The 23,563-nt window shown below is 39.4% G+C and overlaps 2 protein-coding genes across 2 annotated transcripts in view; both read left to right on the top strand.

Moving 5' to 3' along the window:
* LOC137047049 (zinc finger protein 585A-like) overlaps positions 1-23,563 on the top strand; it is a 66,801-nt gene that overhangs the window by 8,945 nt on the left and 34,293 nt on the right. The window lies entirely within an intron of this gene.
* Positions 1-23,563, top strand: part of LOC137047050 (zinc finger protein 585A-like) — a 48,701-nt gene that overhangs the window by 8,950 nt on the left and 16,188 nt on the right. The window contains exons 3-5 of the mRNA XM_067424587.1: positions 5,798-6,680; positions 10,622-10,734; positions 18,367-19,121. Of these exons, the coding sequence (XP_067280688.1) occupies positions 5,798-6,680; positions 10,622-10,734; positions 18,367-19,121 (1,751 nt within the window). The remainder of the gene's footprint in view (positions 1-5,797; positions 6,681-10,621; positions 10,735-18,366; positions 19,122-23,563) is intronic.

The following is a 23,563-nucleotide window of genomic DNA, read 5'->3' as shown; positions in this document are numbered from 1 at the left end:
AATCGCTAACGTTTGGACTGCATTTGCACCCTGTAAAGTCAAAATTAAGTATGTGATCTGAGTTAGTCACACCACAGAAAAATGTTATTAACCACCCAGCCAAATTTGAATGATAAAAAAAATCGCCAAGTAAATAAAATAAGAGATCAAAATCTTGAAAAAATGAGCCGTGTTCTCTGCTCTCAAACGCTGGGGGCGTGTCTGCGGGCTGCGCCGAAACCACCCCCACTCGTAGGAAAGCTACCTCCGCCTCACTCAAATGTCACCGCTACAGCCCGAATGGATGTTCCTAGCAGCTTATTAATTAGGTTTACAAAGCCATACATGTTTGAGCCTCCAGAGCCAGAAACAAACTTAGAGGACACAGACATATTCGAAAACCAACATCATCCCCCTCGATCTGCAACAGAATGCTCCGTGCTTTTTTCCAGTCCGTTTTATACAATTTAGCTACTTATGAAACGTTAACTAGCATAACGTTAAACGGAGCCAAATAAAGTTAGGCTAGCAATAACAGATTAAAGTGTATTTTGCCACTTTATAGTCAGATATCAAATTAAAAGATATAATTCATATTACAGATAAAATATATACAGGTTTACAGATATAATAGTTGAAGTCTAAGGAATCATATTGATGTAACTTATATAAAAAAAACTAAATCACATTAGAGGGTTGCAGGATTTAGTTACTGTGGACTAACGCTACCTGCTGTAATTATAACATAAGCACACAAGGAAACTTACTCTCATTGGTGGGCACGTAATGTTATTGTGGATGATGTCTGCACCGGCTGTCGGCGGGACAGGAGGATGACCAGTAACAGCGGATTATCAGTGAATCCCAGTTTTCTCTGACTAAAGTTTATAAAACTATCCTGTGTAAAATGATCACTACAGAGGCGGTTGTTGGTGGTGATCCTCAGCTCTCCATCAAAGTGGCTCTTCATAAAATGAATCCACCTCTTCTTGATATGATCGTTTTTTGGAAATTTAAATAAGGACACCGATCTGTTTTGTAAGTGACTACATCCAGGTAGTATGCGAAGGCATAGCTAGCTAGCAAACTGTAGGCTATAGTAACTAGTACTCGTGATTGAGCGGCAAACTGATGCGAATGTGCTGTAGTTATGAGCCTCAGAGGCTCCGGTGCATCGTTAACAGTAGGGGCGGGGTCAGGCGCAGAGGCTCCAGAGTGTCGTTAACAGTAGGGGCGGGGCCAGGCTCAGAGGCTCCGGTGCGTCGTTAACAGTAGGGGCGGGGCCAGGCGCAGAGGCTCCAGAGCGTCATTAACAGTAGGGGTGGGGCCAGGCTCAGAGGCTCCAGTGCGTCATTAACAGTAGGGGCGGGGCCAGGCTCAGAGGCTCCAGTGCGTCATTAACAGTAGGGGCGGGGCCAGGCGCAGAGGCTCCAGAGCGTCGTTAACAGTAGGGGCAGGGCCAGGCTCAAAGGCTCCAGTGCGTCATTAACAGTAGGGGCGGGGCCAGGCTCAGAGGCTCCAGTGCGTCATTAACAGTAGGGGCGGGGCCAGGCTCAGAGGCTCCAGTGCGTCATTAACAGTAGGGGCGGGGCCAGGCTCAGAGGCTCCAGTGCGTCATTAACAGTAGGGGCGGGGCCAGGCTCAGAGGCTCCAGTGCGTCATCGAGCCACCGTTTTAGCCCCGCCTAGAAAATCCAGAGCACAGCAATGGGTGAAGAACTGTTTAACAGTCTAACTCCACAATTTAGTACTACACAGTTCACAGTCTTTGCAATGTGTTTTAGCAATACATTTCTAACATTTATAATTGTTTGTAAAATGACATTTATAAATGAATTTTTTTATAGAATTGCCTTTACTGGGACTTTAAAGGGGCAGCGTCTAATAAACCCTGACGATTGTGTCATTAATGTGAATCAAACAAAAGGCGAAGAGAGAGATACTCGCAGCTAGTAATAGATTAAAAAGCAATAATCTATTCATTTGTACAGTGAAAACTATGCAGTGTTATTTTATATTTGATAATTTGATGTCTTTTGTAGGTAATTACCAAAACAGTAATGTTAGTAGACCTTCCTAAAATTAAAGCACCGTATTTTATTTGTATCTTTGTTTTATTGTATATTCACTGTATTTATTTGACCATTTGTTTGTACTTTGTTTCTTGTTCTTATCGTATGCATATATAAATCAAAAAATGCCTGTAAAAACGCACTGGTGATAGATGTTTTATATTCTTTTTGTTTAAACATTGCTGTTTATTTCAATATGATCCAACTGCGGCCACAAATGGGCGTTATCAAATGGGCTGGTGGGGGTTACCGTTTTCGGAGACTGGAACGCCCCCTTCTTCTTCTTTGCCTCTTCTGCTGAACTGCTAGCTGACAACATCCTGATTGATATGTTCAACATTCGCTAGTTAGTTTTTCTCAAACAGAAGCTTCAAAATAAGATCTAGCATCTTGCAACATGACATCATGACTTTGTGTAAACATACAACACGCTGCTTCCTAAAGCCAAGTGCCGTGTTATCTGTGCACATTTTGAGCTATCCGTTTGTATGTCTACGCCGTGTGATTCCTAAACGATCCATCATCCCCGCATGTGATTCAGCTTATGTCTACGCCGAAACGAACCTGTGTGTGTGTGTGTGTGTGTGTGTGTGTGTGTGTGTGTGTGTGTGTGTGTGTGTGTGTGTGTGTGTCCACAATGTAAATGGATTTATAAACGTACTAAATTATGTTTTTTTGAAAATGTAAAAACGCAGAATGTGACTTGTGATGGGTAGGTTTAGAGATCAGGGTTGGGTGTAGGCAATCGTTATTGTGATTGACATGGCAAAATGAAATGTTTAGAATCGGTTGCAGGGCATTTCCGATAAACTGGTTTTGGGGGAAAATAACACATATGACATCATACCCATGTGCCTTGAGAAACTCATCGCGATTGGTCAATGAGACGCTACCAGGAACGCCCAATAGGCATTCTTGTTTCATGACGGGAATGCCCAAGCCGCAGCTGGACCCTTCTCGTTTATTGTGCTATAGATATTTTACAAGTTCAGATTATAAAGCAATGTTAATTATTATCTTAATTTTTCTTTTTATTATAATAAAGTCTAACAAAAAGAACCGATAAGGATACCGTTAAAGTACCGGATCGATAAGCAGTATCAGTAAGAGTAGTAATACCGTTAAAACCTTAACGATACCCATCCCTACAAATTAATCACATTTTTGAGGGCCTAAACATGCTCAAAAACTCATGAAACTGCACACGCGTCAGACGTGCCAAAAATTTACGTCTGATATGGGTTTCAGAATTAGGCAAAATGGCTCGATAGTGCCACCTACAACATTTCAATTAAACGCTGTTCAAGCTACGTTTTGCATGCGAGTATGACATTCGGCAGACACGTAACAGCCCAATAGCTACAAAAATGTCAATGGGTGCAAAATCTGAAACCCAACGGGAAGTGAGATATTTAGATTTTTCTCTGCAAAATGTTTGCAGTTTTTGCCATTTCCAGACATGCTTTAACAAACTCCTAGAGATTTAACCATATTTGGTCAGTCTAATCTAAAGGCCTTTGCGATGTTAAACTGTGAAGATCTTGAGTTTTCGCTGAAGACGCGGCGTCCGTGGCGGCCTCACAAATTTCGATGTTTCGCCATAAATACGATGTCTGATCTGCCCCAAACTTCACATGTATTATTAGTCATCTACATGCCAATATTCAGTTACAGTCATAACACCAACTACTGGCAACAGGAAATTGCATGTTTTACATTGTGATTAACTTTTTATAGTGATTTAACCAGATCAACATTGCATTTGATCAGTCATATCTTAAGGTGTTGGTGATGTTAAAAGAAGATCTTGAGTTTTCACTGAAGGGTGTGTCCGTGGCGGCCTGTCAAAATCTGATCTTTCGCCATTATACAGGAAGCTGTTGTAAGACGGGCATACAATGTCCTCTCTGCCCCAAACTTCACGTTTGAATAGAGTCCTGGCTTGAAGACATCTACACGGCAATATTTAGTTATAGTCAAAGAGCCACCTGCTGGCAGAAGGAAGTGTGGCACATCAAAATGACTGCTGTATTTTTCCTATATTTACAAACCCGATTTCAAAAAAGTTTTTACAAACCCGATCCCAAAAAAGGACACTGTACAAATTGTAAATAAAAAAGGAATGCAATAATTTACAAATCTCATAAACTTATATTTTATTCACAATAGAATATAGATAACATATCAAATGTTGAAAGTGAGACTTTTTTGGATTTCATGAGTTACACATTCCAAAAAAGTTGTGACAGGTAGCAATAAGTTGTCACTTTAATGGAAAAGTTAAATGTACATATAAGGAACAGCTGGAGGACCAATTTGCAACTTATTAGGTCAATTGGCAACATGATTGTGTATAAAAAGAGCCTCTCAGAGTGGCAGTGTCTCTCAGAAGTCAAGATGGGCAGAGGATCACCAATTCCCCCAATACTGCAGTGAAAAATAGTGGAGCAATATCAGAAAGAAGTTTCTCAAAGAAAAATGTAGAAAAAGAAAAAGTTTGAAGTTATCATCATCTACAGTGCATAATATCATCCAAAGATTCAGAGACTCTGGAACAATCTCTGTGCATAGGGGTCAAGGCCGGAAAACCAGACTGAATGCCCGTGATTTTCGGGCGCTTAAACGGCACTGCATCATATACAGGAATGCTTCTGTAATGGAAATCACAACATGGGCTTAGGAATACTTCCAGAAAACATTGTCGGTGAACACACTCCACCGAGCCATTCGCCATTGCCGGCTAAAACTCTAGGGCCAAGGCTCTAGGGTCAAGGCCAAGGCTCATTTAAAATGAACTGTGGCAAAGTGGAAAAAAGTGGTTTTGTGGTCGGACAAATCAAAATTTGAAGTTCTTTTTGGAAAACTGGGACGACGTCATCTGGACTAAAGAGGACAAGGACAACCCAAGTTGTTATCAGCACTCAGTCCAGAAGCTGCATCTCTGATGGTATGGGGTTGCATGTGGGTGTGTGGCATGGGCAACTTACCCATCTGGAAAGGCACCATCAATATCAAAGGTATATCCAAGCTCTAAAACAACATATGCTCCCATCCAAATGTCGTCTCTTTCAGGGAAGACCTTACATTTTCCAACTTGACAATGCCAGACCACATTCTGCATCAATTACAACATCATGGCTGTGTAGAAGAAGGATCCGAGTACTGAAATGGCTAGTCTGCAGTCCAGATCTTTCACCCATAGAAAACATTTGGTGCATCATAAAGAGGAAGATGCAACAAAGAAGACCTAAGAGAGTTGAGCAACTACAATCCTGTATTAGATAAGAATGGGACAACATTCCTATTCCTAAACTTTAGTAACTTCTGTCTTCAGTCCCTAGACATTTGCAGACTGTTATAAAAAGAAGAGGGAAGCCACACAGTGATAAACATGGCCTTGTCCCGTTTTTGAGATGATGCCATGAAATTTAAAATCAATTTATTTTCCCCTTAAGATTATAAATTTTCTCAGTTTAAACATATTGTATATCATCTATGTTGTATTCTGAATCAAATATTGAAATTTGAAACTTCCACATCATTGCATTTAGTTTTTTTTCTCACAATTTGTACAGTGTCCCAACTTTCTTGGAATCGGGTTTGTGCTTGTTTAAATGTGTGCCGCTTACTGTTTGCAGTTTTCCCGAGGCCACCGAGTGCGCTTTAATCGCTGCTTCCAGCCTTAATTATTTTTGTTTCTCATTGTTTGTGTTATTGAATTATGTGAATTTAATGTGTTGATTTTAGACCCGGTGGAAGTGAATGAAGACAAACAGCAAAAACCTCAGAATTTCACAAATGAAGATGGAAACGCTTTTGCTTTAAAGACTGAAGAGAATTTCACACAAAAACAAGCTCGAAATACTGAAGTCAAAGGATCTTTCACTTGCTCTGAGTGTGGAAAAAGTTTCACACGTAAATTTACCCTTGCGATGCACAGGAAAATTCACACTGGAGAAAAGCCTTTCACCTGCTCTCAGTGTGGAAAGAGTTTCACTCTGAAAGGAAACCTCAATGTGCACATGAGGATTCACACTGGAGAGAAACCGTTCACATGCTCTAAGTGTGGGAAGAGTTTCAGTCACAAAAGCTCTCTCGATGATCATCTACGTTCTCACTCTGGAGTGAAGTCTTTCAGCTGTGATCAGTGTGAGAAAACATTTGTTGTCGAGTCATACTTAAGACAACACCTTAAAGTTCATGCTGGTGTGAAGCCTCACTTTTGTTCTTTTTGTGGAAAGAGTTTTTTACAACTGAAACGATTAAAAGAGCATGAGAGTATTCATACTGGTGTGAGACCTTATATGTGCTTTGACTGTGAGAAGACCTTCATTACATCAGACCACTTAAGAAAACACCAGAGAATTCACACTGGAGAAAAACCGTACCAGTGCTCACACTGTGGAAAGAGTTTCACTCACTCAGGAAACCTGAAAGATCATAAGAGAATTCACACTGGAGAGAAACCGTACCAGTGCTCTTCATGTGGGAAGAGTTTCTCTCTGTCAGGACACCTGAAAGCTCATGAGAGAGTTCATACTGGAGAAAAGCCACACCAGTGCTCTTCATGTGGGAAGAGTTTCAACAACTTATCTAATCTACGGACTCATGAGAAAAAGCATTGTCCAAAGTTTCCTAAATAAGCAAAGTTCAGATCCGTCACTGAAGTAAATAGTTTAATATTCTGATGAATCAAAAGATTAAATTTCTCACACCATATAGTGACATCATCTGAGAGATATATTTTTTTTTTTTATATATAAATATACAAATATTATAAAAAGAAAATTATAACTATATTAAAAAAATATGTATATTCGAGTATTCTATTTGAATGGGATTCTGGATGTTTAATTTTGAAGAATGCATTGTAATTTAATTTTTGACTGTACGTTTACAGTTTTTTCCCCCCAGCTTTATTTTGTACTCATTTTAACTTAATCTGTGGGTTTAACACTTTATTCAGTATTGCTTATCAACTCTATCAAAATTCGCTCTTGCCGCCCGCTGTAGAAAGCTTCGTCGACACGCTGCCTTTCTGATGTAGATCGAATGTTTTTTCTTTTTTTAAACTGTATTTAAAGAGGCCGCAAATCAAACAAGCATGTTGATGGATAGACTGACCACAAGAAGGGTATACGTTAACCTCATGAAATCGTTTAAATGTGAAAGTAAGACTGAATTGCATTCCCGCTGAAAAACAAGCGTTCTAGCGCCTATAATAGTGTTGCGCGACTTCTTGAAGGGATACTCCACTGCCTTTTCATATTAAACTGTTATTCCCTTAACTTAAACGAGTTGATACATACCTCTCTCGTCTCAGTGCGTGCACTTAATCTATCTGACGTGCGGTGACGATCTGATAGCATTTAGCTTAGCTCCCTAAGACCAGTTCATTCACTATAGTACCAAACAGAGATCAAGTTAGAAGTACCAAACACCTCCATGTTTCCCCTATTTAAATACAGTTACACCAATAGTTGAACGATCAAGTATGGTGACAAAATAAAACGTGGTGCGTTTCTAATCGGATTAAAAAGGAGAACTATAATGTATGGCGGAATAGCACTTCTGAGAGTACTTCGGCTCGGTGCAGTAAAAAGTCCTGGCCGAAACATCTTCCCTCACATCTCCCTATTGACAGAAATGAGAGAGTGAGGGGGAGGTGTGAGGAAAGATGCCCAAATCGTCCAAGACTCGCCGCCCGGCTCCCATTGAAAATTAATGACTTCCGGCCACCTTGCCGCTCTCGCCGCCGGCGGTGTGAACACACAGTAATACAGCATTTCTTAAAGGGATAGTTCACCCAAAAATGAAAATTGTTTACATTTACTCCCCGTAAAGTTGTTGCAAACCTGTATGAGTTTCTTTTTTTCTGCTGAACACAAAAAAAGATATTTTGAAGAATGTTTGTTCACATGAGGGAGTATTTGGAATATTATTTTGGAGGGAGTATTTGGAATATATGATTGGAATATTTCTGTTACATGGCCCGCACGATCTGTGGATATAAGCGTGAACACACACACACACACACATTATGTACAAGATATCCCTGTACTTTGTCGCATTCATCTTTCCCTCGGTTGCAACCAGTCGTCCTGTCCCTGCAACGGAAAAACACCCCCACAGCATTATGCTGCCACCACCATGCTTCAATGTTGGGACTGTATTGGACAGGTGATGAGCAGTGCCTGGTTTTCTCCACACATACCGCTTAGAATTAAGGCTATACCAGCAAATCTTATTTCTCACCATCTTGGTGTCCTTCAGCTTTTTTTTTAGCAAACTCAATGCGGGCTTTGATGTGTCTTGCACTGAGGTGAGGCTTCCGTTGGGCCAATCTACCATAAAGCATTTCTGCCATTGTCTTCTCTTCCTGGTTTGTTTTCAGTCCTCAAATAAAGATTCAAACTGTTATGAATCAGCGGATTGATTCATGATTCCGATCACCAGTGTCACGTGATTTCAGAAGTTTGAAACTCGATCCGAATCATGAATCAATCCGCTGATTCATATAGCCATTTGAATCTTTATTTGAGGACTGAAAACAAACCAGGAGGATAAGACAACGCTGAATAAAGTCGTTGTTTTTATTATTTTTGGACCAAAATGTATTTTTGATGCTTCAAGAGATTATAATTAATCTCAACTACTTTGATGATGTTTTCATTACCTTTCTGGACATGGACAGTATAGTGTGCATTCACGTTCATTAAGGAACAGAAAAGCTCTCGGACTAAATATAAAAAAACTGTTCAAGGAACACTGTCTTTAATGACATATACATTTCATTTTGGGGTGAACTAACCCTTTAAGTGCAGAATTTTTTTCTAACCTTGGCCAGATCTGTGCAGCAGAATTTTCCATGTGATTGGCTTTGCCACAAATCTGTCTCTGAGCTCTTCAGGCAGTTCATTTGACCTCATGATTCTCATTTACTCTGACATGCACTGTGTACTGTAAGGTCGTATATAGACAGGTGTGTGGCTTTCTTAATCAAGTCCAATCAGTATATTCAAACACTGCTGGACTCAAATGAAGGTGTAGAACCATCTCAAGGATGATCAGAAGAAATGGACAGCACCTGAGTTAAATATATGAGTGTCACAGCAAAGGGTCTGAATACTTAAGACCATGTGATATTTTAGTTTTTCTCTTTTAATAAATCTGCAAAAATGTCAACAATTCTGTGTTTTTCTGTCAACATGGGGTGCTGTGTATACATTAATGAGAAAAAATATGAATTTAAATGAGTTTAGCAAATGGATGCAATATAACACAGTGAAAAATTGAAGGGGGTCTGAATACTTTCCATACGATGAACTAACTGTGATGATCACCAGTGACCATAATTCACTCCTTCAGTGAAGCTGCTCCCACAGCCGTTCAGTGTTGTAGTCGAGACCAGCTCATTTGAGCCCAAGACCAGAGAGAGCCAGCACAATTATAGATATAATTACATAGATACCTCATTTGACCGATTCACGCAGTCACTAATGAAGAATCTATATCTGTGTGTGTATGATCACCCGCGGATTTTGACAGAATTAATGGAGCTGGGAAATACTAGATGAGATTCCTCTAAGATGAGGTAAAAATGATTTATTTTGGGTTTTAGCAGAAACCGATCATTTTGTGTCTTTAGACATCGATGTGTTTGAGAAATGTGCTGGAGGAAGGGAGGGCAGGCGGCCTTCTGTTAAACAATTTCGGGAGAGGTGGTAATTTTATTATTAATTAAACAAGGTTTGGATTTCTCTGTGACACTTTTGTCCTACTTTGTAAACAGTAAATATATTAAAACAACAGTTGAGACAAATATGTAGCAGCAATGTGACTTTCTGGAAAACGTGATCACTAGGCGGATGCTAGGTGGACAAAGCATAGGCGGATGCTAGGTGGACAAAGCATAGGCGGATGCTAGGTGGACAAAGCATAAAATAGAAGCGAGAGCATGAGCGTGGGTATAAAATCACTTGCAGACTTCTACAACGAACAAACTACTAAACATTAGCTGTCAAAATGCTGAGATTTTATGCATATACATAAAATATTAGGTGATTTCTCCACATGTCGATGAAAATTGGATGTTGTTCCCTTTGATTTGGTAATTGATGTACCGTAGAATTTACACATTGCAGATTTTTTTTTTTTTGAGTCTTACTACATATGAACTCTTTGTGGCTCTTATATGCAAACTGAATAACTGATGATATAGCAGACATTTTCACACAGTTAAGAGCTAGAGGCTCGCTCCACATAACCTTTCTGACCTGAGTCTTGCTACCTTTGCGTTAGTCATGTGCAGTTGTGCTTAAGAAAATCAAACATCATTAGACTTAAGAGTGTCAAACATCAATTTAAAGAAATATTAACATAGAGTAATAATCATGAATATTTTGAATGGGAAATATGTCAGAATCCTAATGTGTTCGAGTACAAGTCAATTCCGAATCCAATTGCACACGATGAGTCCATGACGAGACCGGGTCTCGAGACAGAGTCTCGAGTACAAATCACTGGCCATTCATGAGTTTAAATGTAGGGAATATTCCCATCTTTCCACAGGAGAAGAAGCAGAAGGAATTACTCAAGGAGAAACTACAGACATACTATTGTAAAGATGGAGTTTGAGGAAGAACCCTGCAGAATAAAAGATGGAGAGACAGAGGAACAAATAGGTTGGTGTTTTACTTTATTCTCTTTAATGAGGAACATTAAGATGAAATCTGACATAAAAATACATACACACCTAAAGGATTATTAGGAACACCATACTAATACTGTCTTTTAGCAGAACGTAAATGGAAATAAGAAAGGCTGCATATCTATCTTCAAATGTTCAGAGACTCTTACATCTTACCACGCTGCAGCAATTATTCAATATTTTACCAATTCTTCCGTGAACACCCTGCCGGTGGCTTCTGGTGCTCACTGTGAAAACTTCTTGAGATACTTTATTGACAAGATTACGAACTTAAGACTTGATGTCCGTCCCACCTTAACATTAGCCAATTCGCCAATCATGTCACCCACCTCCGCATTTTTGGACACTTTTGAACCCATCAATCTCCAGGAGTTGAAGGAGGTGATTGACAATCTTAAACCCTCTTTTTATCCTAGTTATATTATTCACCCGAAATACTTTAAATTAATTATTGATTCGATTGGGTCTGGTCTGTTATCTCTTGTTAATACGTGTCTCCAAACGGGTTCTGTTCCTGCTGACCTTAAAGTCGCTACAGTCACTCCTCTGCTCAAGAAGTCTTCTCTGGACCCAACTGTCCTAAAAAAAATGTCTTCCCATTTCTGTTTTGCCTTTTATTCCTAAAGTTCTAGAAAAAAATTCTGCTGAATGACTAGCAATTCTATTGATGAGGTTTTTCAGTCTGGTTTTAAGTCTGAGAGTTGTAAATGACATCTACATCTCCACTGACTCTGGGGACTACGTGGTTCTTATTCTCTTAGATCTGTCGGCTGCTTTTGATACCATAGACCACTCTTTACTATTATCTAGACTAGAGTCTTGGGTAGGTCTAAAAGTCTTGGGTTGCTCTGAAATGGTTTCATTCTTACCTATCTGACAGAACATTTTCAGTGAAACTGGGCAATTTTTCCTCTTCCCCCCCTCCTCTGACCTGTGGCCTCCCTCAAGGCTCGATTTTAGCTCCCTCTCTATTCTCTCGGTACATGCTGCCTCTGGGCTCTATTCTAAGAAAGCATGGTGTGTCCTTTCATTTCTATGCAGACACTCAAATCTACCTTCCTGTCAAGAAAATAATTCCACTGCCATCACCTCTCTTCTTCAATGTTTAGAAAAGGTTAAATTATGGCTAGCCAAAAACTTCCTCTTCTTAAACGAGGACATGGCTGAGGTGATTGTATTCAGTCCCAATGACGACACTCATGTTGTCACTCATGTGTACAAGCCCTGACCTAGAAAGTTTATCCGCTTTTAGATCGACAATGGTGCAGAACCTAGGTATTATTTTTGACCAGCATTTAAAAATTGACAGACATCTCCTCGGTCATTGGATCTAGTTTTTATCAGCTTTGTCTAAAATTAAAAAATTTCTCTCCTGAAAAACTCTTGAAATGACTGTTTATGCGTTTGTTACGTTGCATCTAGATTACTGTAATTCTTTATATTGCGGTATATCTAAATCTCAAATTGCACGAATTCAGCTTGTCCAAAATGCTGCTGCCCGATTTCTGCTGCACCGAAGTGTGGTGGTTAAACATGAGATATACATTTGTCTTGTGTAGATCTAACAGGCGATCTTTGGTCTCATTAAACTATAATTTGTTCCGTTTTGGCTGATGGCAGAGAGAAGTTTTTTTTTTTTAGGCTATTATTATTTAATGTAAACGAAAAGATGCAGGGTTTTTTATATTTGGTTTTATTAGATACATGCAGTGAAGATAATGCATTGCCTGCACTACATTTGTGTGGCTATAGTTTTTCATTTTTTTTAAATGAAAATTAAAAGAGGCAGAGGGGTGTTTTATCATATATTTCGTTTTATTGTAGCCTAAAATACATAGGCCTACACTTTCAGTGACACTATGAAGAATGCTGCTGTTATCAGATCAGCATGACTTGACTTGTGTCCTGCCGTCCTCGGAAGTTCATTCTCCAGTCGAGCTTGGCAAGTCTGAATTAAACGGACGCAAGTCAGAAGTTCGCGTACTTGGTATTATAGAACCGTTTATTCTAGGATACAATAAAACGAAATATGTCAAAAACGAGTTGCCTCTTTTTTTCTTTTCATTAAAAAAAGGAATAATTTTAGGCTACAATAAAACGAAATTGTCATAAAATTCCACTCTTCCTTTTTTCCATTAAAAAAAAAAAAAATACAATAAAAAGAAATGTGTCAAAACGCTCTCTTTTCTCCATAAAACGTAAACATATATCCACACAAGTGTGGTTCAGGCAACTGTTGATTATGCATGTATATTTATAACAAAACGAAATATAAAACACAACCCTGCCTCTTTTCTCATGTTTCTGATATCTGATGTTTAATCACACCAGAGTCAGCGGCAGACGTCAGAAGGTCTAGCCGAGAAAAGTCTGCTCTCAGCGGGTTAACGAGAAGCTGAGCACCCGCTGACCGAGCTCACAAAACGCCAGATAAAATTGCAAAATATGAGCACTCTTTATAAATAAACCACATATTTCATCATTAAACAAGTACATTCTCGCCTGAAAAAGTTAAAACTAAATTTTTTGACACATTAACAGTATTTTTAAATTACGCGGGGTTTCTCATCCGGGATGTCTCCTCTCGATGCGTCCTCGATAAAAGGGGCGGATCAAGGACACATTCAGGGATTTTAACTAGCCTGCTTGGCTAGATGTGAACTTTGAAATGGAACAGTACTTGGACAGCGACTGATGACGTTTTACAAGTCCACGAGAACGCAAGTACAGACAAGTACGCATATTGAGAAACAGCCAGTAAAAACAGAACGGTCCTCCCCTTTTTAACTGCTTTTTTCTCCAAATTTCTTAAAATGTGTAAATATCTGTAAAAAGATAATATTCAACAATTGAGACATAAACAACACATTGTTTGTGCACAAACAGAAATGTAATAGTGACTACGCTTAACATGGACCACAGTAATCTAATTATTGGCCTTATTCTAAATAACACTAATCTGATTAAGGTGTTTACCTGAATGGCTTTTAGAAGACTCTGTTCATGTTCTCGTTTTACATGTTATAGAACATAGATCGATTAATGGCACGTCATTACGTCCCCATGCCACGCTACGTTCTCCAACATGGGCTCAGGAAACCCGCTGAAACTTCACCTGCGGGTTTCGCTGTTGGACAGTGTTACTTTATATTAAAAAGTATAAAAATCACTCGTTTTTATAATATTTAATATACATTTGTTATTTTATTTTTGTAATATTATGTATTGTCTCTTTCAGTTTTTTTAAAGAGACACTGCCCCTCTTTCCTCCTCCTTGACAGCCTACATTTAGAATAATAGCTTTGATTAATTATGAAAGGTTTAAATATCGTGATTGTTTTTCCTGCCGTCGAGCCACAGGCGTTCACTAAATGACCCATTTGGTTCGCGATTACAGATGCAAACTTATTGTATTTTACTTTTACAATGAGCATAGTAATTACAACAAAAAGAAAAAAATAATTGAGGACGCAGTGTTCAGAATGAACAGTCAAGCAAAAGATACGCCACCCAATGCGTTAGGGCAACAACGTTTCAGACTGACAGATATGTAAAAGATAAACAGGACTTTTCCGCCATATACTGTTTTGTACACGTTGTTATATTAATTATAATTCAAATTCTATTTTATTGGGCACAATATTATTGATGATTGTTGAGAGGGGCACTTGATTAATTTTCAAAAAGGGCAGAGGCTCGAACACCCTAAGCCCTGCCCTCTGCTCTTCCCTGTTGCACGTAACGTTATGTGTCCTGCGACAAATGCGGCGAAATCTCCAACACGACGTTAACTGTTACATTAAGGTGTGTACATGTCTTTAATTCTCTCCGATAATGCGACTAAAATAGGCATACTCCACATCTTAATCCCATTTGCATTTAGTTCGATTATGACTTTAATCGTATTAAGGTCATTAGAAATCACTGTTTACATGCTAGCCTCTTAATCAGAGTATTGTTTTAATCAGATTAATATCAGAGTATTGTTGTCCATGTAAACGTAGTCAATGAGTCTCTGAACAGAGCGGGGCTTAATATCAAAAACAAATTGAATATCAAATTGAGATTGAACCATATTAAGGGTCAGAGCACCGATGGTGTGAGGACACAATTGGAATTGTTATTCCAAGAATATTATTATTATTCTCCCAAATTAATCACATTTTTGAGGGCCTAAAAATGCTCAAACTCATGAAACTGCACACGCGTCAGAAGTGGTTAAAAAGTATGTCTGATTTGGATTTCAGAATAATGTGTGGCGAAATGGCTCGATAGCGCCACCTACAAAACTTCAATTAAGCGTTGTTCAAGCTAGTTGGTGAAACCTGCAGATACCCTGACCTACTGGCAACAGGAAATTGCATGTTTTACATTCTGATTAACTTTTTATAGTGATTTAACCAGATCAACATCACATTTGATCAGTCATATCTTAAGGTGTTGGTGATGTTAAAAGAAGATCTTGAGTTTTCACTGAAGGGTGTGTCCGTGGCGGCCTGTCAAAATCTGATCTTTCGCCATTATACAGGAAGCTGTTGTAAGAGGCATACAATGTCCTCTCTGCCCCAAACTTCACATTTGATTAGAGTCCTGGCTTAAAGACATCTACACGGCAATATTCAGTTATAGTCAAAGTGCCCCCTGCTAGAAGAAGGAAGTGTGGCACATCAAAATGACTGTATGTCTGAAATGTATTTCTCCTATATTTACAAACCCAATTCCAAAAAAGGTGGGACACTGTACAGATTGTAAATAAAAAAGGAATGCAATAATTTATAAATCTCATAAACTCATTTTTTTAATTCACAATAGAATATAGATAACATATCAAATGTTGAAAGTGAGACATTTTGGATTTCATGAGAGTTACACATTCCAAAAAAGTTGGGACGGGTAGCAAGTTGTAACTTTAACAGAAAATTTAAATGTACATATAAGGAACAGCTGGAGGACCAATTTGCAACTTATGTCAATTGGCAACATGATTGTGTATAAAAAGAGCCTCTCAGAGTGGCAGTGTCTCTCAGAAGTCAAGATGGGTAGAGGATCACCAATTCCCCCAATACTGCAGTGAAAAATAGTGGAGCAATATCAGAAAGAAGTTTCTCAGAGAAAAATTGCAAAGACTTTGAAGTTATCATAATCTACAATGCCTAATATCATCCAAAGATTCAGAGAATCTGGAACAATTTCTGTGCGTAAGGGTCAAGACCGGAAAACCATACTGTGACCTTCGGGCCCTTAGATGGCACTGCATCACAAACAGGAATGCTACTGTAATGGAAATCACAACATGGGTTCCAGAAAACAATGTCAGAAGACAATCCACCGTGCCATTAGCCGTTGCCGCCTAAAACTCTATATGATCCATAAGTGCAGGCATTTTCTCTGGGCCAAGGCTCATTTAAAATGGATTGTGGCAAAGTGGAAAACTGTTCTGTGGTCAGACGAATATAAATTTTAAGTTCTTTTTGGAAAACTTGGACGCAATGTCACCCAGACAAAAGAGGACAAGGACAACCCAAGTTGTTATCTGTGCTCAGTCCAGAAGCTGCATCTCTGATATGGGGTTGCATGAGTGCGTGTGGCATGGGCAGCTTACACATCTGGAAAGGCACCATCAATGCTGAAAGGTCTATCCAAGTTCTAGAACAACATATGCTTCCATCCAAATGTCGTCTCTTTCAGGGAAGACCTTACATTTTCCAACATGAAAATGCCAGACCAGAAACTGCATCAATTACAACATCATGGCTACGTCGAAAAAGGATCTGGGTACTGAAATGGCCATCCTGCAGTGTAGATCTTTCACCTATAGAAAACATTTAGCATATCATAAAGAGGAAGATGCGACAAAGAAGACCTAAGACAGTTGAGCAACTAGAAGCCTGTATTTGATAAGAATGGGACAACATTCCTATTCCTAAACTTTAGTAACTTCTGTCTTCAGTCCCTAGACATTTGCAGACTGTTATAAAAAGAAGAGGGAAGCCACACAGTGGTAAACATGGCCTTGTCCCAACTTTTTTGAGATGTGTTGATGCCATGAAAATTAAAGGGGGGGGGGGGGGGGGTGAAACACTCAGTTTCAGTCAATCTCATGTCAATCTTGAGTACCTATAGAGTAATATTGCACCCTTCATTTCCCTGAAAAGTTTTATCATATTTCTAAAAGAAATATAGGCTGTACCGAGTCTTTCCGGAAAAAAAAACAAGCGGATGGAGGCGTATCGTGTGGGCGGAGCTAAAGAATCACGAGCGCACGCAGCGGTTGCATTGAGAGCGTCTAGCTGTGCCAACCTCAAGCGAGGAAAAGAAAACGTTACCCTAATAAACCATGGCTATCAATAAGATTCAACTAATACATATATGATCCAGAATCAGATCCGGAGGCAGAAATAAATTGAACTAGAAAAGCAGCAACAGCAGGACGTCCATCTCTGTGGTATGGACTGTATTTAGTGACCTGTCAACATTTGTGTGTGTTTACTCGCAGTTTATGAGGACATGATTCGGTTTATGGACTAAACCTTAGCAGTAGCAAGCAAAACGGTTTTGCACGTCAGACTAGTGTAACGTTATACAGAGAACAGCAATGGAGTAACCGTTAGCGCATTTGAATGAAGAAGCACGCTTTGTGTGAACGTCCCCTAGGTTTATGTTTGGGGTGCTTCAATAAACAAACTGACACCTATATTGGTCAGCTAAACAAATTTATTTAAACACACACCATAGATCGCATGCTTCATTGATAAATTAACTATACACGATCATGTTGTTTACTGATGTTTACTTACGTGACGATAGCTAACAACATTGACATTTGAAGCCGTTTTACTCACTGCCTGCTTCCAGAGCACGACGTGAACCTTTATCATTTGAACCGCTCCGTCAAAAACACACTTCTTTGGTAAAATTCTTGATTTCGTGAAGTCCTGTGAGAGCAGTGACCGTGGATTTCCACTTTTACGACACGACTGACGTGTTCATGGGCGTGCATTTTCTCTCCTGCTCTGGTCCTGCGCACGCGCACCCATCCAGGAGAAGAGCCCGTACGGCCCATACAAGGACATTCCGACCCGTTGAAGTCAAGCTCGAAAAAAACTCACCGAAACTTGTGAAAAACTGGAAGGAGTATTTTTGACACAGAAATACTCTATCAAATGCCAACTTAGTTTTGGAAACTTTGTCTATGTTTAGGATGGGAATCCAAGTCTTTAACAGTGTAAAAAGCTTAGTATGCATGAAACAGCATTCCCCCCCCCCCCCCCCCCCCCCAAAAAAAAAAATCAACTTATTTTTCACTTAAATGTATACATTTTCTCAGTTTAAACATTTGATATGCCATCTGTTGTATTCTGGATAAAATATAGAGATTTGAAACTTCCACATCATTGCATTCTGTTTTTTATTCAAAATTTGTACAGTGTCCCAACTTTTTTGGAATCGGGTTTGTGCTTGCTTAAATGTGTGCCGCTTACTATTTGCTGTTTTCCTGAGGCCACCGGGTGTGAGGGCGCTTTAATCGCTGCTTCCAGCCTTACTTATTTTTGTTTCTCATTTGTTTGTTTTATTGAATTATGTGAATTTAATGTGTTGATTTTAGACCCAGTGGAAGTGAATGAAGACAAACAGCAAAAACCTCATACCACAAAACAAGCTCGAAAAACAGAAGTCAAAGGATCTTTCACTTGCTCTGAGTGTGGAAAGAGTTTCACACGTAAATTTACCCTTGAGATGCACAGGAAAGTTCACACTGGAGAAAATCCTTACGCCTGCTCTCAGTGTGGAAAGAGTTTCATTCTGAAAGGACAGCTAAATGTGCACATGAGGATTCACACTGGAGAGAAACCGTTCACATGCTCTAAGTGTGGGAAGAGTTTCAGTCACAAAAGTTCTCTCGATGATCATCTACGTTCTCACTCTGGAGTGAAGTCTTTCAGCTGTGATCAGTGTGAGAAAAAATTTGTTGTCGAGACGTACTTAAGACAACACCTTAAAGTTCATGCTGGTGTGAAGCCTCACTTTTGTTCTTTTTGTGGAAAGAGTTTTTCACTACTGAAACGTTTAAAAGAGCATGAGCGTATTCATACTGGTGTGAAACCTTATATGTGCTTTGACTGTGAGAAGACCTTCATTACACTAAGCAACTTAAGAAAACACCAGAGGATTCACACTGGAGAGAAACCGTACAAGTGCTCACACTGTGAAAAGAGTTTCGCTCAGTCAGGAAACCTGAAAATTCATGAGAGAGCTCATACTGGCGAGAAGCCATTCAAGTGCTCTTCATGTGGGAAGAGTTACAGCCGATTATCTAATCTGCGGACTCATGAGAAAAAGCTTTGCCCTAAGCTTCCTAAATAGGCAAAGTTCACATTCAGATCCATCACTCAATTAGTTTCATGTTCTGATAAATCAAAAGATGAAATTTCTCACACCATATAGCGACATCAACAGAGAGGTAATAATCCAAGATAAATTAATTAATTAATCAAAAAAAATGTATTTTTAAAATATACTATAAAAAATATATCATAATATAAATATAGGCCTTTTATATTTGAGTATTCTATTTTAATGGGATTCTGTATGTTTTATTTTGAAGAATGCATTGTAATTGAATTGTTGACTGTGTACGCAAGTAGTTTCTTAAAGGTCCCATGGCATGGATTTTTTATTTTATGAGGTTTTTCAACATTAATATGAGTTCCCCTAGCCTGAATGTTGTCTCCAAGTCGCTAGAAATTTTGATCAGTATAAAACGAGATCTGGCTGTCTTTCTCTGCCTTTGAGAAAATGAGAGCTCAGACGAGCTGATCTTGAATTCTCCTGTTATGACGTCATACCAGGAAAGGTTACCGCCCCTTCCTCTGCTTTGCCCACCCAGAGAATTAGTAGAGAAAGGAGTCAGTTTATCAGTGGATGTCAGCAGCACAGGCTTTACCATACGGATTCGACAGCACCACCACAAACAGTGAGTAACAGTGTTCATTAATGCCTGATCTGGGATCAGTGAGTTCTGATGTGTAGCTAATCATTCAAGTTCACACAGACTTTCTTTCTAAATCGTTTAAAATTGTCATTCCTGCAGCTGGCCGTCTTGATGCATCATTGAAGCAAGCCATTGACTAAAACCAACAACTTCCCTCGTTTCTGTTAGCAGCATGAAACAAATCTGTTATATAAATGATTAAACTACAGAGAGCATTCAAAGAACACTCTTTATAATGTTCGGATCGGTCAATCACCCGTTTGAATGACGCTGCTCATTATGCTCAACAGAAGTAGCCTAGAAATCTAGACGCACCCTAGCGGCAGCAAATTTTATCTGCCCGCGAGTGTCGTCTAGGAACTCTCAATACCCTTCTGAGCTGTAAACGCCAAACTCTGGTCGGGCCAATCACATCATGTATAGAGTCGGCGGGCGGGGTCATAATGACGACGGCCGAGTTGCGTTTGCGTGCTTCTAGTAAACACAGAAACTGGCAAACGGCTGCGGTCTTTCGAATCAGCTTTGACCGCGACTCTGGAAGACTTGGAGTTAAGCTTTTCTCTGAGAAAAGAACAAAGAACGGCACTGAAGTCATTCTTAAAAAGGGAAGATGTGTTCGGAGTTTAGCCGACCGGATACGACGAATGTTTAATCTATCAACAAGCTCTGTTTCACCTTCGTTGCTCTGGTTGGTGTAGCGCTATCCTATCGCGTGCAGAGGGAGTTTGAAAGACAACCGTTTATCCCGCCCCTCGGATTAAGCTGCAAATGCTGAGTTTCCAGACCAAACATCTTGATGTGGGTCTGGCTTGTCAGGCTACAACAGAAGCTCTATGTTCATGTCGATGTCGTGTTTGCTGTTAGCTGTGGTGAAAGCATTTTGTGAGAGAAATAACATTGCAAAGTTCACTCGTGTTTATTCAGAGCTCTCAGAGACAAACAAAATAAACTTGCACTCTCAAAAACTCGGTACAATAACATTTCCTCAGCAATCTTCTCCCAGCTCCGTTTCTCTAAAGCCCCTTTCACACGGCGATTCCGGCAAATACACGGATAATGCGACCCGGCATTTGTTCCCGGGCCACTAGATTTGGTCCATTCACACTGCCAGCGAAATACCGTAATATGTGCGCTTTCACACACAACCCGTAACGGTCCAGGATCGAGCTGACACGTGACATCCTGATGTGACGTATAATGGCGAGCGATCTCCGCTTCAGCACGGATAGTAAGGAGCTCCGTGGTCTCGACTTGTGTCCAGTTTGCGCACATTTCTGCTTGTTTAATTTTTGTTTCTTTTGTATACGAACACTCTCTGCGTTTAAAACACAGACTAGCTCTTCTGGCACTGCAGGGTTGTATTATTGAAAAAACAAGCTCTAGGAGTCGCACGATAACTACGTACACATTGCGGCATTAGTTTTGGCTTTTGTTCACACAGCGCTCGTCCCGGGTCGAATCCCGCAATGTTACTAGGTCCCCGACCCGGGTGGAATTCGGTAATCAATTCCGGGACGTGGTTGCTTTCACACAGAAGGCGACCCGGCAATGTTCCGGAAATATTGCGGGTCCGACGTGCAGTGTGAAAGGGGCTTATGTCTCTCTCTCGACTGGCAGCGCTGCAGCAGCTGCTATGGCTCGCGCCTGACTAAAACACGCCCCCTCCGCACGTTATCTAATTTTAAATGCAAAGATGTCAGCCAATCACAACAGTGGGTGTTTTCACTGAAGACTCACAGCAGACACGCCTCTTGAAACAGAGCATTCGAAAAACCGAGAGGTCTAATATCAGTATATAAAAAATGCCTTTTATTTCTAAATTATGACATTTTTTTATGTAAAAAAACATACTATCAATATAAGTACACCCCAGGAAACATTATAAAACAATAAAACAACCCATGCCATGGGACCTTTAACTAAAAATGACTTATTTTTTTCCGTTTGTATTTCTTGCAGTTTTACAGTTTCTGTTTCCCCAACTTTATTTTGTACTCATTTTAACTTAATCGATGAGTTTAACTCTTTGTTTAATATTGCTTATCAACTCCATAGATGCTAATAAAGCATTTCTTAAGATGAAAACTACAGATTTTGTATTGTAATATGTAAACAGGTTTTCTGAGTGTGTTCTCTGTTTACAGTGGGGATTGAAAGTTTGGGCCCCCCCCCGGGTACAGGGTTGGTACGGTTGCTTGAAAATGCTTGAATTTTGATGTTGTGTTTTCAAGGTTTGAAAAGTGCTTGAATTTTGGATAGAATGCGTGAAAATGCTTGAAATTGTTTAAGGGTCATGCTTGTCCTCTTCCCGGTCAAAAGTGACTGAATCCTTAAAATGTAACCCCCACACCCCAAGAAAACCAACGACATTTATTTTAATTCAATAATATTTTTTGATTATTATTTAGAATTTTGAGGGTATTTTGTGATAATATGGAATATGTTTACAATTTTTAATAGCTATTTTCCCCATTGGAAAAAAATATATATATATATATTTATAATTTCAAAATATATATATTTTTCAATTAAAACAGTATTCCATGTTAAAATAGAGATAGGGCATTCAAAATTATTATTATTATTTTGAAGATAGTTATTGCCCTCATGTGGCAGTAAAAAAGAAAAACTGATGTAATGCCCGATTATGACCACTAGGTTCCTATATAACTATATAAAGTGGCTTATAAATTATTTAGTGTTTTAGATATAAATACTTATTTTTATTAAGTCGTGGATTTGGATTCATACTTAGGCATTCTCAAAGACTACTTTTTGTCAAGGTTTAGAAAATGAACAGGTATGTTTTATCACTGCATAATATATCTGATTTTAACCTCTTGTTTGAAACTTTTGGCTCAATTTTGCCACATTAAAAACATCCATACCAGTTCATTTGTATGTGTATATTATTGTGGTTTGTGTGTGTGTCTCTGAGTGTGTTTACATGTGTGTGTGTCTGAGTTTTTGTTTCTGTTTGTGAAGTTTTAGAGTGTAACCTCTTCCTTGTTGTTTTTTTACTGCATTTTGGCTGAATTATTGATTTTGTTTCACACATTTGCAAAAATGTGCTCTGTGTGTGTGTGTGTGTGTGTGGGAGGGGGTGGGGGGTTGGTTGTGTCTATTTTGCACTCTTGATATTTTAGTGTCACCCCTACATTGCTATTCACTTTTTTTCTGGTTCATGTCTGATTTGTGGTTTGTATCACCAAAAGATTCTGAGTTTTTTGTGTGTGTGTGTGTGTATTTCCCATTCATTTCCTATGTCGGTTATTTTTGACAGCGACGGAGACAAGTGTGACTATTTTTTTACGACCAATTAACATCCGAATAACCTCCTTGATTTTTTTTCTGTGTTAACATAGCTAATGCAACAAAAGTCACCAAGTGTCATCCCATTCCGCTAAACCTAAAAATTTCAAAATGTAAAATGTTTCGGTCGTTTTTGACCGAAGAGGACCAGAGGGCTAAGTGTAGAAACATTTTGGAGAGCCTAAAATGAAACCTGCTGTGCTATCTGCCCGTCTATTTCCATGTGACTCCGCCCCCATGTTGTTGTTTGCCGTGGCCCAGTAGTGCAGCCGTACTAAATTAAACCACAACTCAACGAATTTGCCACAACACAACAGAAACGAGCCACAACACAACAAAATCACCACAACACAACGGAAACGAGCCACAACACAACCAAATTACCACAACACAACGGAAACGAGCCACAACACAACCAAATTACCACAACACAACGGAAACGAGCCACAACACAACGAAATCCCCACAACACAACAGAAACGAGCCACAACACAACAGA

The sequence above is a fragment of the Pseudorasbora parva genome, chromosome 18 (assembly GCF_024679245.1).
Source record: "Pseudorasbora parva isolate DD20220531a chromosome 18, ASM2467924v1, whole genome shotgun sequence".
In the NCBI taxonomy this organism is placed as follows: Eukaryota; Metazoa; Chordata; class Actinopteri; order Cypriniformes; family Gobionidae; genus Pseudorasbora; species Pseudorasbora parva.
Note: the sequence above shows the minus strand (reverse complement) of the source record. Positions and strands in the feature narration are given on the sequence as shown.